This window comes from Rosa rugosa, chromosome 4 (assembly GCF_958449725.1).
Source record: "Rosa rugosa chromosome 4, drRosRugo1.1, whole genome shotgun sequence".
Taxonomy (NCBI): domain Eukaryota; kingdom Viridiplantae; phylum Streptophyta; class Magnoliopsida; order Rosales; family Rosaceae; genus Rosa; species Rosa rugosa.
The window spans coordinates 41,584,997-41,601,525 of NC_084823.1; the positions used below are offsets into that span (position 1 = coordinate 41,584,997).

The 16,529-nt window shown below is 41.0% G+C and overlaps 2 protein-coding genes across 3 annotated transcripts; one reads left to right on the top strand and one right to left on the bottom strand.

The window, feature by feature from the left end:
- Positions 1-6,351: 6,351 nt before the first annotated feature.
- On the top strand, positions 6,352-9,171 carry LOC133743484 (thylakoid lumenal protein TL20.3, chloroplastic). Of its 2 annotated transcripts, none has more exons than XM_062171437.1 (7): positions 6,352-6,630; positions 6,738-6,943; positions 7,042-7,071; positions 7,325-7,431; positions 8,296-8,330; positions 8,472-8,600; positions 8,707-9,171. In XM_062171437.1, the coding sequence occupies exons 2-7, from the start codon at positions 6,762-6,764 to the stop codon at positions 8,896-8,898; spliced, it is 675 nt and encodes a 224-aa protein (XP_062027421.1). In that variant the 5' UTR covers positions 6,352-6,630; positions 6,738-6,761; the 3' UTR covers positions 8,899-9,171. The 2 variants fall into 2 exon arrangements, with proteins under 2 accessions (XP_062027421.1, XP_062027420.1); XM_062171436.1 differs by having other exon boundaries at positions 6,354-6,630; positions 6,742-6,943.
- A 258-nt stretch (positions 9,172-9,429) lies between these two features.
- On the bottom strand, positions 9,430-12,838 carry LOC133743483 (proline--tRNA ligase, chloroplastic/mitochondrial). Its single transcript, XM_062171435.1, has 11 exons — positions 12,469-12,838; positions 12,336-12,392; positions 12,148-12,258; positions 11,951-12,037; positions 11,739-11,852; positions 11,444-11,650; positions 11,162-11,299; positions 10,614-10,775; positions 10,281-10,480; positions 9,863-9,946; positions 9,430-9,730 (listed from the first exon to the last, which is right to left on the bottom strand). The coding sequence occupies exons 1-11, from the start codon at positions 12,799-12,801 to the stop codon at positions 9,589-9,591; spliced, it is 1,635 nt and encodes a 544-aa protein (XP_062027419.1). The 5' UTR covers positions 12,802-12,838; the 3' UTR covers positions 9,430-9,588.
- Positions 12,839-16,529: the final 3,691 nt, after the last annotated feature.

Genomic DNA, 16,529 nt, shown 5'->3' on the forward strand with positions numbered 1-16,529 from the left:
AAGAGCAATAGTCTCTGCATGGTCCGAAGATATAGCGACTAGGGTCTATTCTGTAGACCTCCAAGATATCGCAGTCTTTACCCATGGTGAACACTTAACCAGTTTGGGAATGACCTTTGTGTGGGTCAGAGAGATACCCAGCATCAGCAAAACCTTCCAAAACGCTAACTTCGTTTTGGGATGGGGAGAGGGGACGCAGGCCAGTGTTGGCGGCGTTCCTGGTGTGTGATGGGTCCGAATCCATCATCTCTCTGTAGGGATAGAACAAGCCCATATCAATCGTACATCTCAAGTATCGAAAGATATCTTTTACACCAATCCAATGGCGTCGCGTTGGCGCAGAGCTATATCTAGCTAACAAGTTCACAATATATGAGATGTCCGGTCTTGTGCATGGAGCTAAGTACAATAATGCGCATATTGTACTTAACTAGGGCATTTCTGCCCCTAGCGCATCTTCGTCATCATCCTTTGAACGAAGAGGATCCTTTTCAGGATCAAGACTACGGACGATCATGGGGGTGCTTGAAGGTTTGACCTTGTCAAAATGCCTAAGCATCTATCAACACGATGCTCAAGTTCCAAACCGAGACATAATCGTGTTCTCCCAGAATCCTTCATCTCAAACTCGGATTTCTAGTGTTCAGCGGTTTCCCTTAACTCTTTAAGGGTTTCTAATGAAGATCATGTCCAACATGAACCGCGATAGAATCCGAAACTTGTTATGGAAACGCGTGGGCATATCCCTTCCCAATCAAGTAGTCATCTTAGTGAGCGTTTCAACCTCTTTGTAAAACGCGCCCCGTGGTCTAGAGCCACTTGACTTGGGTAAATGAAGTTCACCATGAACCTTCATGTATATTCCGTATCTAGATCCCTATAGAGATACGTAGTGACCACATTTGTAAGCTGCATGTTCAGTTATTCGGAAACTACCAAACTGACAAGGTAGTGGAGTGCAATGACATCCATTACGAGAGAATATGTCTCATTGTAGTCGATTCCAGGGCGTTTTGTGAGAAGCCTTGCGCCATAAGGCGAGATTGTCATCTCTTTTTCTCATCACGCTTTCTAACGAAGACCCATTAGTCAACAGGTTTTATGTCAGGAGGTGTTGGCATCACTAGCTCAGAAAACCTTCCTATTCGTTAGAGAATCCATCTTAACCTGGATCGCATCTTTCCATTTAGGCCAAATCTCTCTACGTTGGCATTCATTCATCAACGGAGCGTGGTTCGATATCATCAGACTCAACAAACTCATGCGCATGCGCAACTATATCATCATTATGATGGAGTTTCTATCCCACGTCTCATGTACACTAGTATAATTTTCATAGAGCTCTATATTCTCAGGAATAGGGTTCTAACGTTGAGGCGTCCCCCAACGATAACCATAACCTGGAAGATACTCATGAGACGGATTTTGAGTCTTGATGATCAAAGGATTGGAATGTGCCAAAGTATCCTTCGAACCCACGGGCCTCCCACGCATCCTAGCTGGGGCCATGGCCTATAACGCCAGAGTGCCACTCTCATTAGCGTTGGCGCCATGCCTACCTCCGTGTAGGGTGGCGCTACGTCCTCTGGTAGGGACGTACTTCCTTGCAGGCATATTTGCAGCAGATGTGTGATCTCGTCACTTTAACAGGGATCAAGATGAGACATAGTGGGGATAGACTACGACAATTCCTGTCGTTCCTGTTGAACATTCGTGTTCTTATCTCCCCCTAACGACGGGAAGACTGTCTCATCAAAGTGACATCCGCAAATCTAGCGGTAAGGAGATCGCCTAGCAAGGGTATGAAGTGGCGGACGATTGTTGGAGTCTCGAATCCAACTGAGTTGCTCATTCGTTTGTAAGGACCCATTATAGAGCGCTGTGGCGGCGCAATTGGCACATAAATGGCTCACTCAAATGTGCGTAAGTACAAAATACTTGTACCCAGTCACTAGCTGTAACGCAGAGAGACATTGAGTGGCGGTAGGTCGTAGACGAATTAGCATGGCTGCATGCGATATTGCATCACCCCAGGCGGATATTGGTGCGCATTACCAATGTCCGGACTACCATCGTAGTCGTTTCCGCGAGACCATTTGGGTGTGCTCATGGGAATATGATGTCCAACATCAGTCCCAAATGCAATAACTATCGAAAGTCTTCGATGTAAACTCACTAGCATAGTCAAATCCAATTGACTGAATAGGATGATTTGGGGAGTGAGCCCGTTGTCATATGATGTGTGCTAGGAGTGTTTCATAAGCAGCATTACAAGTGGACAATGGCACAACACGTGACCAGCGTGTTTGCATATCAACCAACATCATGAGATATTTAAATGTCCGCAAGTTGGTGGAATCAGTCCACAAAATCCCTACGGATTCTATGTAAGAACATAATGAGTATGTTCATATCCTTTGCATAAGACGGTCTCAGTCCTAATTTTCCTAAGGAAATGGCTCAGTAAAATGAGCGAGAGGCCTTAGAAGCAACCAATGAGAGTTTTGGTTGGGCCTAAGCGTTTGAAACGCATATTGAAGCAAAGTTTGTGACTACATCACCCATCATGGTGTCATGACCATGGGAAGTGGCATCCATGGCGTTATAACCATGGGGATTGACCTCCATGGCGTCATGGCCATGGGTAGCGCCAAACATGGCGTTGTCACAAGGGACTTGGGCGGCCATATGGCGCTCCAAGACAGCTGCAGCGCCAGATGCTGCAATTGTTGCGGTCTTGCTAAGTCCAGGGACCAATTTTTGATTCTTGCTTCATTTTGCTCAAAATGATGGATGTCCGTGTGAAGTCTTCAGTAGACAGATCATCATGTCATGACTAGGATGATCTATCCTGTCGTGAAAAAGCCAATATGTGTCTAAATCCAAGAGATCTTCTCTCATAACTTTATTGGATTTAATAGCTCGAATAGTGGCATAGAGTCCACTAGAGACACATAAACTTCTCTAAGATGCGCCATCGTTCGCAATCATTAGAGGCATTGCAAAGGAACTCATTTCTGTTCTCTACATGCGTTGTCGCATGGAATCCGTTGGCTATCCATAGGTGCGAGTTGCCCTAGGAGCGTAGAGAGTTTCTGTGACATTAATCAAGGTGCCATTTGGCAAAGAGAACTTGGGCTATTCCATGTCCTTGAATTAATACTGATGGCCCAGCCATCGTAGTCACAAAAGTCATATGCTCAGAATCAAAATGGAGTCATAATGAAAAGAACTTGAAATTTTATTCATAAGCCAACGGAGTTACATCATTGTCTCTTTGACCAAAGAAAATCTAATCCAAAATGCTAGCTAATGCAAAACAATGGTAGTCGTTTGACTTCTTTCGGTAACTCCAAAATAAATATGACCAGGTGAGTAGAGAGATGTCGGTGGAGCAAAGCTCGCTTAAGTACCACTTATCTCAAAACCTTCCTAGACATCATACTCATTTTGGATGAGCCTATGTGAAGAAAAACTAAACCAATAGCATTTACTACATAGTATGGCAATTGCCTATTACATCTCTTGGAAAATAAAGACTTAAACAGAATTGGCGATCTATTGATCCCAGCCAAATTTGTAGTCTTCAACCCTTTACTCTAGATCATCTTCTTGATCTTCTTGTTCCACATAGTGAGCTTCTCTTGCTTCACAATATGCTTTGTAGGCGGTGACAATTTCTTCACGAGCTCTACAAATGTGTGCCCAATGATCAGACACTCCACATCGGGAACATACATCTCTTTCCTCAAACTCCATTGATTGAGGCGCTTTGAAAGCGTCATTTAGATGGCTCTTAGTGTTGGTGGCGCCACCAACATGGCTAGAGGCGTTGCCTCCCTCTCTCTTTCCACGTTTACCTCTTCGGTTTCGTGTTCGCCTATTTTGGCGGTTACCTTCCCAAGTAGAGCTATTATATGGACCAGAACGTCCAGAAGTATCCCTAATATTAGGGTTTCGCTCTTGGCGCCCTCTCTTTAGGGCGCGACTATAATTGGATTCCGGAATACGCTCTGTTCCCACGGATCTCGAATTATAGTTCTTCACAAGGATGTTGTCATGCTTTTCAGCGACATTCATAGCTCCAATGAGCTCATGAAACCTTGTGATTCGTCTTGCATTAACATCGATTCGATAGTTCTTAGCAACCATCAATGCAGAGACGGGGAAAGTAGAGAGAGTCTTCTCAATCAACATCGCATTTGTGATCTCTTTACCACAGAATTCCATTAAGGATTTAATGCGAAGTGCTTCCGAGTTGCAGTCAAGAACTGACTTGAAATCACAGAAGCGGAGGCTATGCCATCTCACTTCTAGGTCAGGAAGCAGGGAGTCACGGACGTTGCCAAATCTTTCTTCGAGTGAGGCCCACAGCTTTCTGGGGTCTTCTTCATTCATACACTCGTACTGGAGCGAATCATCCATATGACGAGTCATTAGGATGATGGCTTTCGCCTTATTTGCCTCGAAGGCTGCTCTATTTGCTTCCAAAGCTTGAGCTTGCTCAACAGTTAGCACGTCCTGGCTAGGCTCGAGAATCGTATTCAAGATTCCATCGGCCTTGAGATGCTGGCGGATATCACGAACCCACCTGTGATATTCAGAGCCAGTTGTTCCCAATGGAGCAAAGTCCAATTTGTTCAGGTTACTCATCCTGAAAGAGAACAAGAAATTAGGGTTAGTTTCGGAGCGTGAAAAGGCTACCACGAAAACATATAAAATTTCTGAGCGTAGTCGCTTCCAAGAAATTAGGAATTTCCGAGCGTAGTCGCTTCCAAGAAATTCGATTCCAAGAGGGGTTGGATTAGATCGAAACAACAATGTATGTGGTCGATCGTTTTCTTCTCAACAAACTCTAAGTTTGGAGGACTCTACAAGCTCCAAGCTTGGAGTGAGCACGAACCCCCACAGTTCGGCTTAATTTGGTCTCCCCTATAATAAAGAAAGGGGGTAGAAGAAGGGATGTTGGAAGTCCCCGAGAAAAGAAGAGAAAAGTAATAAAAACTTCAAAAAACGGGAACTTTTAGAAAAGTTTACCTTGAAAAATTGCCGGAAATCTTGACTCGAAAGTTGGCCGGAAAAGTCACTGGAAAGTTGGTCGGAAAAGTCATCGGAAAGTTGGGCGGAAAAGTCACCGGAAAGTTGGCCGGAAAAAGTCACCGGAAAGTTGGCCGGAAAAGTCGCCGGAAGTGGCCGGAAATAGGTTGACCGGTCGTTGACCGGAGGGTTGACCGGTCGTTGACCGGAGGGTTGACCGGGGAGCTGGTGCTGACTGGGCGTTGACGTGGCTGATGACGTCAGTGGGCTTCTAGGCCGAAGGCTTGGGCCTGGTGTCGTCAGTGGGCCAGGTGCAGCAGTGGGCTTGGTCGGGTTAGTGGGTCAGATGGGCTGCTGCCTCCTTTTCTTTCTTTTACTTTCTTTTCTTCTTCTTGCGGCAGTGGGCCACTTCTGCCCTCTTCTTCTTCTTTCTTTTACTTTATTTTCTTCTTCTTGTGGCAGTGGGCCACGTCTACCATCTTCTTCTTCTTTCTTGTTCTTTATTTTCTTCTTCCTCTGTTATTTTTGCTGGCAATTGAGCTTCAAGGTGGGCGGCGGTGGTTTCTGGGATTTGAAGGCTACGAATTTAGGGTTTCAGGGTTAGAGCTTCGTGCTGATAACGTGTTGTAGAGAAACTGAAATTGAGAGAGAGAAATTCGCTGTGTATACTCATTGATAATAGGGGCCTCTTTATATAGAGGATTACAATGCATAGAATCTCAATCATACAAGGAAAGTAATTCTACATTGATTAGGATTCTAGATCCTTCTAATTAAATCCTATTACCACTAGGTCAAGTAACCTAGGGTTTAGGCTAAACACAAATTAGGTTTTCCTTGAACAGATGGAAGATTGTTAAATAATTTTGAGCGAAATATCCATGGTCGGTCATAACTAGTTAACTACAGTTACAATAATTGAAGATTTCCCCATATTAGATGTATGTTTTTGAGTGGGAGTATGCATAGTCGCCTCATACTATCGTTTACCCTAATTCGATGCAATCATGCATCCAATTATCTCTTTAGTACTCGCTAGGTATATTTTTTGATGTATTGTGGAAATGTTCTTGTCATTTTAAGATTTTTTTTCTTCTAGAAATCATGGTACTCATCAATTGTTCTTAAAAGTTTAAAAAATTCGAGACCCGTGAAATGATTAAAACTCTGAAATAATCTGAAAATTATCCATACCAAAAGGTCAGTTTATCTACTCTCTTATTGGAACTCCCTCGATGTTGATATTTGGCTTGGCAACAAGTGGCAAACAACCAACCAAAGAACAAACAAACACATATGTGTACACATCTCAGCCAGAAAGTTCATATATGCCTCATCAAAGGAGCATTTCAATATCCAATTTTCTCTCAAGTCCTACCTCAAATTCTAGTTTCTGTACTTCTTGTATCCTTGGCATCTATATCCAAATCACTCTGAAAATTGTAATGGCACTCACTTTTATTTCCTCACTTTCCATTCAGTCCTTAACCTCATCTTCTTCGAATTCAAAGACTTATCCAACCCGTCAGCAATCCCTCTCCAGACCCTTTTCCATGGTATGCCAGATAGACCCTAACAGACACAATTTTCAAGGTAATTACTTCTGGGGTTCTATAAGCTATTCAAAGTACAAGTAATAAAGTTTAAGTTGTTACTGCATGTTATAGTTCTATAGTAGCTTATTGAGTTTCCTTGAAAAGGAAGATGGTTCCCACAAGCAATGCATGACCGTTAGAGAAGGGTCCAAGAATTGGAAAAACATAGTTTCAGTAGCCTTGGCAACTGCTGCAGTTATTAGCTTCAGCTCTGGCATGCCCGCCATTGCAGACCTCAATAAGTTTGAAGCCGAAACACCTGGTGAATTTGGTATAGGATCAGCAGCCCAATTTGGTTCTGCAGACCTCAGGTCACATTTATTTATTGATTTATTTTAAGTTTGTATACTCTAAGCTTTTCTGGGTTGTATGTAGAAGGTTTAAATTCTGTTCCAATCTTGATTTACAGGAAAGCAGTACATGTGAATGAAAATTTCAGGTAATTTTCGCATTTGAGTTCTGAATTTAATTAGACCAATGTACATAGCAAACAGATGAGGAGAAAATGGACTTGCTATCAGTATCTGCATTTTAGTTGGTACCTGTGGCTGCTATGTATTTGTATTCTGTAGGACAGTGTTCTGTTTCTTTTGCTGTTTGTTTGATTTCAGTCTTACAGCGCTTTACTACTTTTGGAACTGGTTTCGATTCTGTAGTCTTGCATTTATAACTAAACTAATCGACTTATACAGGAGAGCCAATTTCACATCTGCTGATATGAGGGAATCTGATTTCAGTGGTTCAACATTCAATGGTGCATACCTTGAGAAAGCTGTAGCATATAAGGCTAATTTTGCTGGTAAGCTTGTTGTCACCGAACACCTTATTGTGTAAATAGAAACCAAAATATGAACCAAGTGAAAGGTAGTGGAAGCAGAAAATACCTTTCTTAACAACTTATCATAGGAGTAAATGTTTCCGGACTTTCAGTTCTAAAATCCATAATGTATGAGTTGAAAGCATTCTTGACTTCTCTATATGAACTCGTTTTCCACTTGCCATTGGAACTCTATTCATACTTATTATGGCTAGCCTCCGTTTAATTTCGAGCCTATTCAAGGATCAGAATGACTCCAATCTGGAGCACTAGCTGCATTTCAGAAACTTCGTTCCCATAGCAAAGTTAGACTCATTAGAGAAACATAAAAAGGACTAGTAAGAAGAATCATACTTAACAAACTAGCGGTGGCCTATCAGGCTATCATTAATTTTACAGAAAAAAGGATATCATTTGCTTATCTATTTAATCCCTTTAGTTGCCTAAATTTAGGAATATTTCTCTTTTATGATCACACACTTGACACCGCCATGTCAAAAATAGTTTGTTTTCAATGCATTATGTTTTTGAAGATATAGAGCAGCGTAGTGTTATTATGTTAGTATAGTTACTATGCTTTACCCAAAAGAAACCTAGATTTGATTAGAATCTAAATTGGAGTCAAAGCAAAACGCTAATTTTCATTTGTTTCATAATTCTACTTGCAGTTATTTGGTGTTTCTTTGTTCTTGCATGGTTCAAACTTTAGTAACCTAACTACTGAATCTCTTATGAAATTATCCAGGATCAGTATCTTTGATTAGGATTCTTGTTGCTTATTGTTACAACATAAACAATCTTTTTGCAGACAGACTCTTAAATTTTTAATCTTTTAATATTTCACAGGTGCGGATTTGAGCGACACATTGATGGATCGTATGGTATAACTTGAAAAGCATAGCCCAAACTCCTCAACCATTTGTCTTTGGCATTGCTTTAACCATAGTTGCATTAGAACTAAAGGAGTTTGTTGAAACACAGCCTTGTTTCATTCCATTACTCAACGATTAAAATGATCACAGGTCCTTAATGAAGCTAATCTCAAGGATGCTGTGCTTGTTAGATCAGTTCTCACTCGAAGTGATCTTGGTGGTGCCCTAATCGAAGGCGCTGATTTCAGTGACGCTGTCTTGGACCTCACCCAGAAGCAGGTGCTGTTTATTGCTTGTGTTAGTTACAGAAATATGTTTCTTTCAAAATCAGATCCTATGCTTTTATATTTCAACTAAACTCTTTGGTTTGTTCATAATCATATAGGCTCTCTGCAAGTATGCAAGTGGCACGAACCCAACTACAGGGGTGAGCACAAGATCAAGCCTAGGTTGCGGGAACAGTCGACGAAATGCTTATGGCTCTCCCTCATCCCCTCTGTTAAGCGCTCCACCTCAGAAACTACTTAATCGGGATGGATTCTGTGATCAAGAAACTGGTCTTTGTGATGTAAAATGACTCCAATGGTAGTGGTAATTAGTTTTACCAACCTTGAATTGATCACATACCACATCCCGGTATGTGTATGCAGGAGTAAAGAAAATGCAGATTGAACCAAAACACCTGTACATCCTTGAAGCATCAGGAAGCCATAAATATGAAACACGCACATTTGAAACAGCAGGCATCATTTGTTGATTATCAGTCTCTGAATGTATTTTGATCATATTCTAAGAAGAAATAGTTTCTTGGATTTCCTTCAAGGAAAAGCTCAATCGCATTTTTGCCTCCTTACGCATTCCTGGGAAGCATTCAACTCTTTTTGCAATCTCTAGACAAAAGAATAAACTTAGCCCCCTACGTTATACATGAACCATCTCATGCGATTCGGTTATTGAAGACGGATCAAGATCCTCTCCTTGGCTCCCTTTGGGCCTTGTTTCTCCTAAAAACCAATTCTTTATTCATGACCGTGAAAAAGAATATGCTCCTAATCATAAGGATCAGACCAAAAATATCATCATCCAAGGATGAGGAGAATCCAGGAAATTAGCAAAGAACCTCTTCGACATTTCATAGCAATTGTTATGTTACATCACTTGCTGTAATCCACTACAAGTCTATAAGAAGAAAGTTTGACAAAACAGACCACAAGTAGTCTCTGTGCAGTAAACACCGTTTGGGCGTTCCAAGTGAAAACCAAGAAACTTAGTATGACTTTGCGAAAATGGCAACTTCCTCTGCAGGATTGCTAGTCATCAAACATGTTTTAATCCCATGCGGCTGGTCAAAAGGAAAACACCTTATGGTTGCCCCTGTTTCTTCTTTCACCTTCAACTCATCTTTGTCACTGTACCAATACGGCCATAATTAGAGCTTAATTTTAGTGTCAGAAGAGCAATTCACACTAGTTTACATTATGCAATTCATACTACATAATCAACAAAGCCATCATCAAAAGAAGTCAATTTTAGACCCATACCTAGCTGACCAAGGACCTCTTGCCCATTTTCCCTGGGAGATTGCAACTTTGAGTTCATCATATGAGCTCACATCCACAATATTGCTGCAAGAAAAAACAATGTTATTGTCAATGCCTCCACAACTTTTCCTACAAACTGCAACATTTGAAAGGATAGACATCTCATCATGGTGAATAGACAAGGCATAAACCCTGGCTTTCTAGAATGACAGAGGTAGCAAATTCATTGCATACATATTGCACTATCACCATAACCTAGTTTGAAACTGCAATTATGTTTAGTTTTTAACTTCAGGGAATTCATTGAGCACTATAAATTCTTTTTCCTAATAATGTTTCATGAAACTCAATGGAGGAGAATCAATCTTGAGAGTTAAAGATCATAAAGAGTATTAAATGTTAGAGCCAGAAAATGCACCCATCACGAAATGATGTTGCTTGTCCCAAAAGAGATGACTGGATCTCATCCAACTTGTCCTTGATATAAGCCTCCAAAATTGAAGGCTCCATGGATATTCCAAAAACCTTCCCTTGCTTTCCAGGAACATCTCTTCTGCATACAACCACGCTCTGGCTTGATACATCACGAGGACCAATTTCAATCCTTAAAGGGACTCCCTACAAATCAAGTCGGCATTTGAGGGATTGAAAAACAAGAGAATCTTTTCATAGCAAAGTGTAAATTGAATCTCCAAGAGTAGCAAGCCAAAGATACCAATTTCTATTTTATCTTTAACTGAAGAACACAAACCTTCATCTCCCAGAAATTAAATTTCCATCCTGGGGTTCTTTGATCAGTGTCATCGAGTTTAACTTTAATCCCAGCAGTATGCAGTGCATCCTTTACAGATGATGCAGCATTGAGAACTCCTGCTTTATCATCTTCCTTCTTCCAAATGGGTACGATCACCACCTACGCACCAATGCATTCTTATAATAGAGACCAAAGAAGGAATGCATGCATTCACACTTGAGCTCATGCAGCACATTACACAAGCACAATCAAATTGAACTTAAAGCATAACAAGGCATCCTTTCTTATGAGAACAAACAAAACAAACTAAATGATCATGTGAAGTAGGAGAATCATTAATCCAACCACAACAAGGCATCCTTTCTGTTTAAAAAACTTCTTAGCCAAATAATGGAGTATAACATTGGAAAATTTAGAAATGCATCCCACACAGTAGGGAAAGGGAATTTCTGTCAGACATAAGCGGTCATCCATCCATGGGCAAGCTTCTGTCAGACATTAGGGACATGCCTTAGAATATAATGTCTCCAACTTTAGGCCTTTACCTGTATTGGAGCAATCTTTGGGGGAAGCATTAAACCGGTGTCGTCTCCATGGGTCATTATAATACCACCAACAAAACGGGTACTCACAGCCCAGGAAGTCTGCCAAACATGTTGCCTCTGTCCACTTTCATCAGTAAACTGTACAAAGCACATATGTTGGTCAGTCTAGTTGATGGTATATACACATTAAAAACCATGCACGATCAATGACTGTCAATCACACAAAAGGATAAGTACAGCTAGAGATCATCTTGCCACAAATTGAATAGCATATCAAAGTACCAGTGTTCCAAAGGCACGAGAGAAATTCTGCCCAAGATTGTGGCTGGTTCCAGCCTGCAATGCCTTCCGATCACCCATCATAGCCTCTATTGTGTAGGTCCTAACAGCACCAGCAAATGTTTCCACTTTTGATTTTCGACCTGCAATAACAGGTATTGCAGCTTCCTCATAAGCAAATTTTGTATATACGTCAATCATCTGTATAGCCTGCAGTTTAGTAACACTGAATGCATTAAACAAGAACGACACTCATTTTACAACTGTTTTAAGGGCGGTCATTAAATCGGATGAAAACCTCTTTTTCCGCCTCCTCTGGAGTGGCATGAGCAGTATGGCCTTCCTGCCAGAGAAATTCAAGAGTCCTCACAAAAGGTTTCGTCCGCATCTCCCATCTTGTGACATTTGCCCACTGAGTCAAATTAGACATGATAAAGACCAAAGTTCAAAGCGAAATTCCTGTACATAAAGTTGACACACTGCAAATGATGCAACAAAGCATCACCATACCTGGTTAACCATAAGCGGAAGATCACGGTAGCTATGAATCCACTGAGTGAACATATGATTCACTATCGTTTCACTTGTCGGTCGAACCTGCCAGAGCCTCAAGAAGTGCAACAATCAAAGCCATATCTCAGGTCATAGTGATTAATATCTTCAATAGTCGAACACAAATACTTCACGACAGAATACACATTACGTACCACAAGCTTTTCTTCAAGCTCCTTCCCTCCTCCAATTGTCACCAGTGCTAATTCAGGACTGAAACCCTCAACATGACTAGCTTCTTTCTCTATAAACGAGTATGGTATAAGCTGCACATTCCACATTTCAAACATCTCAACACATTGCCAATCTTGAATTTCACATTCTAACAAACTTAACTAATTACCTGTGGGAAATACATATTACTGTGACCAGTCTCCTTGAATTTCACATTCAGATAATCCTACAAGGTAAGTAAAATCACAATCAAAACCCTAAAATTGAACTCCAAATTGAGCCAACAGAGTAGTTATCACTACCTGAATGGCTTCCCAGATAGCATAGCCGTAGGGACGAATCACCATGGTTCCGCGAACCGGACCGTAATCTGCAAGCTCCGCATTTGCAATGACGTCGAGGTACCAAGCATTGAAGTCCTGTGACCGAGGAGTGACGCCGCCGTCCTGGACTTTCTGGTTGCTCTTCCGACTGTCGACGACGTCGGTCGCCGGCGCAGTGCTCTGAGCTGAGAAACTTGCGGAGGAAGGCGGCGGACGGAGGTGGTGGCGACGGCGGAGAACTGACGGGTAACGGCGGGAGATGGAGGGCGAGAAGAGCGAGCTCAGAGAAGGTAGTCTCAGAGATACGACCATTTTTGGAGGCTCTGAGACCCTCTTCCAAGAGGGGAGAGAGATGAGGTTTATGCTGTAGGTGTGGTGTGGTGAGGGTACATGGTTCGTGATGGTGGTTCTTACTTCTCCACCGTTGGATGTGTGATCGAACGGTCACGTGGATGGAACTCTTGTCAATTCAATTTTATCCTTCGTGAACGGTCACTTATTTTTGTAATGCTACCTCAACGGCAATCTGAGACTTCTCAAAAAAGTACCATCTGATGTCAATTATAATATTATCTGTTGCTTATTGACGTTTTTTTTTTTTTTTTTATAAGAATAATGACTCATTCTTATTAATGAATCAACCACAACGGTCGAAATACTACATCCACCAAAACATATATAAACATAAGCTTACGTCTACAATGGTAAGTAGACTAAATCATGGAATATTAAAACGCAAAGTCTAAACTAACAAAAGAATCTTCGTCTTTGAAGAAACCTATAACCTGCTATTTACTTCTTGCCGAGCACATAATTGTGGTACGAAAATAAATTGTACTTTTAAGAAGACTCATAGAAGATCATTAAGTAGGATAGACTAGACAACTAAATACTAGGATGCATGCCACTAAACTAGGGCAGAGTGTATAGACCGGGACAAGCCCATAAACCCCACAAAGAATAGTGGGACTAGTTGGAAAAACCTGAAAAACTAAACAGGCCACAACCCAATGGCCCAAAAGAAAATATGTATCCTAGTTGTCATATTTTGGGTGGATATTGAAAAGAAAATATGGGTGGGTAAGTTATGAAAATATGGAATTCGCTTTTCTACTTCTACTCACACACACACACGCACGCATCATATTTTGGTTTTTCAAGTGAAATATTCTTTGTATTATTTTTTTTTGAAGCGCCCGAGGGCGAAAAATATATTCATAAGCCATAATAGGCCATTACATACCTTTCTGCTATCATCACAAGAAGATAGTGGTAGTACCCACAGTGGTACATAGAAAATAGACCTACACATTGTACAATCAAATACGTAGACATAGCGGGATCTCCCTTTGGTACTACGTCGGAGGCGCTAGAAGGATCCGACCCTCCCAACCTAACTATTACCCAGTAAATCTAGTCACCTAGAGACCTCAATTAGTGTACAACTAGAGACACTGAGAATTAAGTCGACAAGATCAAGACCCATAGGTAAAACTAGATGCACACAAGTGCCTAGATTGTCCCTGAAAGTAGGGAATTATTGAAAAGACTAAGCAAACTAAATAGGGTCTAGGTCAAACAAACCAGCCCAAAATTCGCAACACAACAGTCCCAAGAAAGAAACCCAGCTTAGGACCAACTATGAACATCTTGAACCAGGCCCACCGTCCATCTTCAACCTCACCAGTCGACCGCCGCACCGACGCCAACCCTCGCCACTGCCACTGACGCCAGCCTCGCCGCCGCAACGCAACGTCCTGTCACGCTGCCTCAACCCACGTTGAAGCCCGACCGAGCCACGTCAAAACCAGTCTGATGTAGTCTGATCCAGCACACCGCCACCACCGTCCAGCCCCTCCATCACGTCGCCGATCATGGAGATCAAGAAGGTGCCTCGGCGACGCTCGACCCGTGTTGTGCCGCCTCCCACTGAGCCCAAGATTTCTTCCGGTGCTCGTCGCCAAAACCATCCAGAGCTAGACTCGAACCATAACCCCTCTCCAAGAAGCTATCGGGCCTCTAGTTTTCAAATTCCCGTCGGCAGCAGCCTCTAACAGGCGAGGCGAGCCAACGCCGCCCAGGCGCGCAGCCGGACATGAAGAAGAGTGCAAACCCTAGACCAAGAAACAGTCCGAATTTTGTGAAACTCAAAAAAAGGTATCTTTATAGTTATTCAGAATCAATTTTGGAATCAGTACGTATTAGATTATTCTTTGTATTATTGAAATGACTTACGGCCAATATAGTACAAAACTACAAAATTATATTACAAGAGTTTTGATGTTTAACAAATATGCCTATCCCGCTCATCAAGTAAAACGTAAAGCAATTACTTAGTAAGCCTAGCTATTAAAGACGCATATCGCATTCAAAGAAAAAATCGACTATTTAACACCTTAAACAGCCTGTAGCGCTCTCACTAGTAAAATCAACTTAGCAACAATGCATCTCAAGATAATTTTCAATTTTATAAAAGAAACTTTCAAAAGAGTCGAAGTTATTGTTATGGACACCTCCTCGAGAAATTGATCTAGGATATCCAGTCCTAAATGCCTATAGGCCGGAAAAGTGCTATAGAAAGATCGGTGGAGAAAGCCTGCATGTCCTATATAAGATTCCTATTCCAAGTTTGAAAGCTAAAAAGAACCGATCAATTAGTTGCTTGGACTTTACTTTTCTCTTACTTCAAGTGGACAAAGATCGATCCAGAAATGCCCACCCAAATAAGAAAGGTGGAGTGGTGAAACATTCATCATGAATTAAGTCGTCTCCTTTGTTGGTTTGCTTCCTAGCTCTGTAACAACTAACAAAGCATTACGTAAACCCAATCAGGGAATGTGCCCTCTTCCCCTGTCAGCTCTCATCCTCTTCCTCCATGTGTGTCGCACACCATCCATCTCATGATAATTGAACTCTTTTGTAGAGGTAAATTTCACTCATACTAGTATTTCTACCATCCTATAGTACCCAAAAGATTCAGTGTGCATCTTCTTGGTATATGATTGTTGCAGAAACATAAAGTAAATATGTAACTCAATTATCTGTGATCAAATTTATATATATGCAGCAGTCTAGCTTATATGAATGATTGATAAATTAAAGAAACCTAGGCACAATAACTGATTTTAGGAGAAAACTAAATTTTTAAGTCCATTTAGCTTTTTATTCACTGCCTAAACACTATACCGTGAACCCTAAACTATGCTAAAATGTGAGCAAACAAAATTACAAATTCTTTCAGCTGTTGAGAATGTGAAAACAAAACATAACTCCTACATTAGAAAAGTATAACCTTGCCTATGAGTTTAAGGGTTTAGGTCAATCTCCATTTATTATCAATTAGTTTTGAATGTGAAATTAGAGCGGGTTACCCGTGTATATGGTTTGAGCAATCGCCACATGTGCTCACCGTCACCTAATATAACTCGTCCATCTGTATAGCTTGAGAAATCGTCATACATGCGGCACCATATTGAGAATGTGAAAACAAAAACCAATGTTTTAAAAGAAGTGCCTCAAGGCGTAAAATTCACCTTAAAATGAGTCAGTTTTGATGTCGAAGCGATGAGGCGCAAAAAGCGCAAAATAAGGCTTAAAAAACGCAAAACAGGCGCCAAATGCGCATGCCTAGTTTTTTTTTTTTTTTTCAAAACTTATAATGACGTCATTTGAAATTTCAATTTTAAATCTTTAATTTTATTTCATATGGTTCTAGTACTTTAATTCAAGGGCGTAGCTAGCCTAGGGCGAGAAGGGTCAATTGACCCTTCTCAATTTAAAAAAAAATCCTTAATTAGTGTTAATGATCTATGTACCTTAATGAAATGAAATAAAATTGACCCTTCTCAATTTTTGAAAAATCCTTAACTAGTCTCAATTTTCAAAATTCAATACAAATTTATCTTAATTAGTTTTAATTATCCTTGAACTTTAATGGAATGTAATAATATTTTACACTATTAATACACTATATATATCTAATTAATACGAATCTTTTCAAGGTTTTCTTACCCTATTGATCGATATATGCCCATATGCGC

Coding starts and splice junctions, on each gene's coding strand:
- LOC133743484 (XM_062171436.1), top strand. CDS start 6,366: ATGCCTCATCAAAGGAGCATTTCAATATCCAATTTTCTCTCAAGTCCT. Junction 8,331..8,471: donor ACACATTGATGGATCGTATG/GTATAACTTGAA, acceptor AAATGATCACAG/GTCCTTAATGAAGCTAATCT. Junction 8,601..8,706: donor TGGACCTCACCCAGAAGCAG/GTGCTGTTTATT, acceptor ATAATCATATAG/GCTCTCTGCAAGTATGCAAG.
- LOC133743483 (XM_062171435.1), bottom strand. CDS start 12,801: ATGGTCGTATCTCTGAGACTACCTTCTCTGAGCTCGCTCTTCTCGCCC. Junction 12,259..12,335: donor GTAATATGTATTTCCCACAG/GTAATTAGTTAA, acceptor TGGAATGTGCAG/CTTATACCATACTCGTTTAT. Junction 11,853..11,950: donor TTCCGCTTATGGTTAACCAG/GTATGGTGATGC, acceptor AATTTGACTCAG/TGGGCAAATGTCACAAGATG.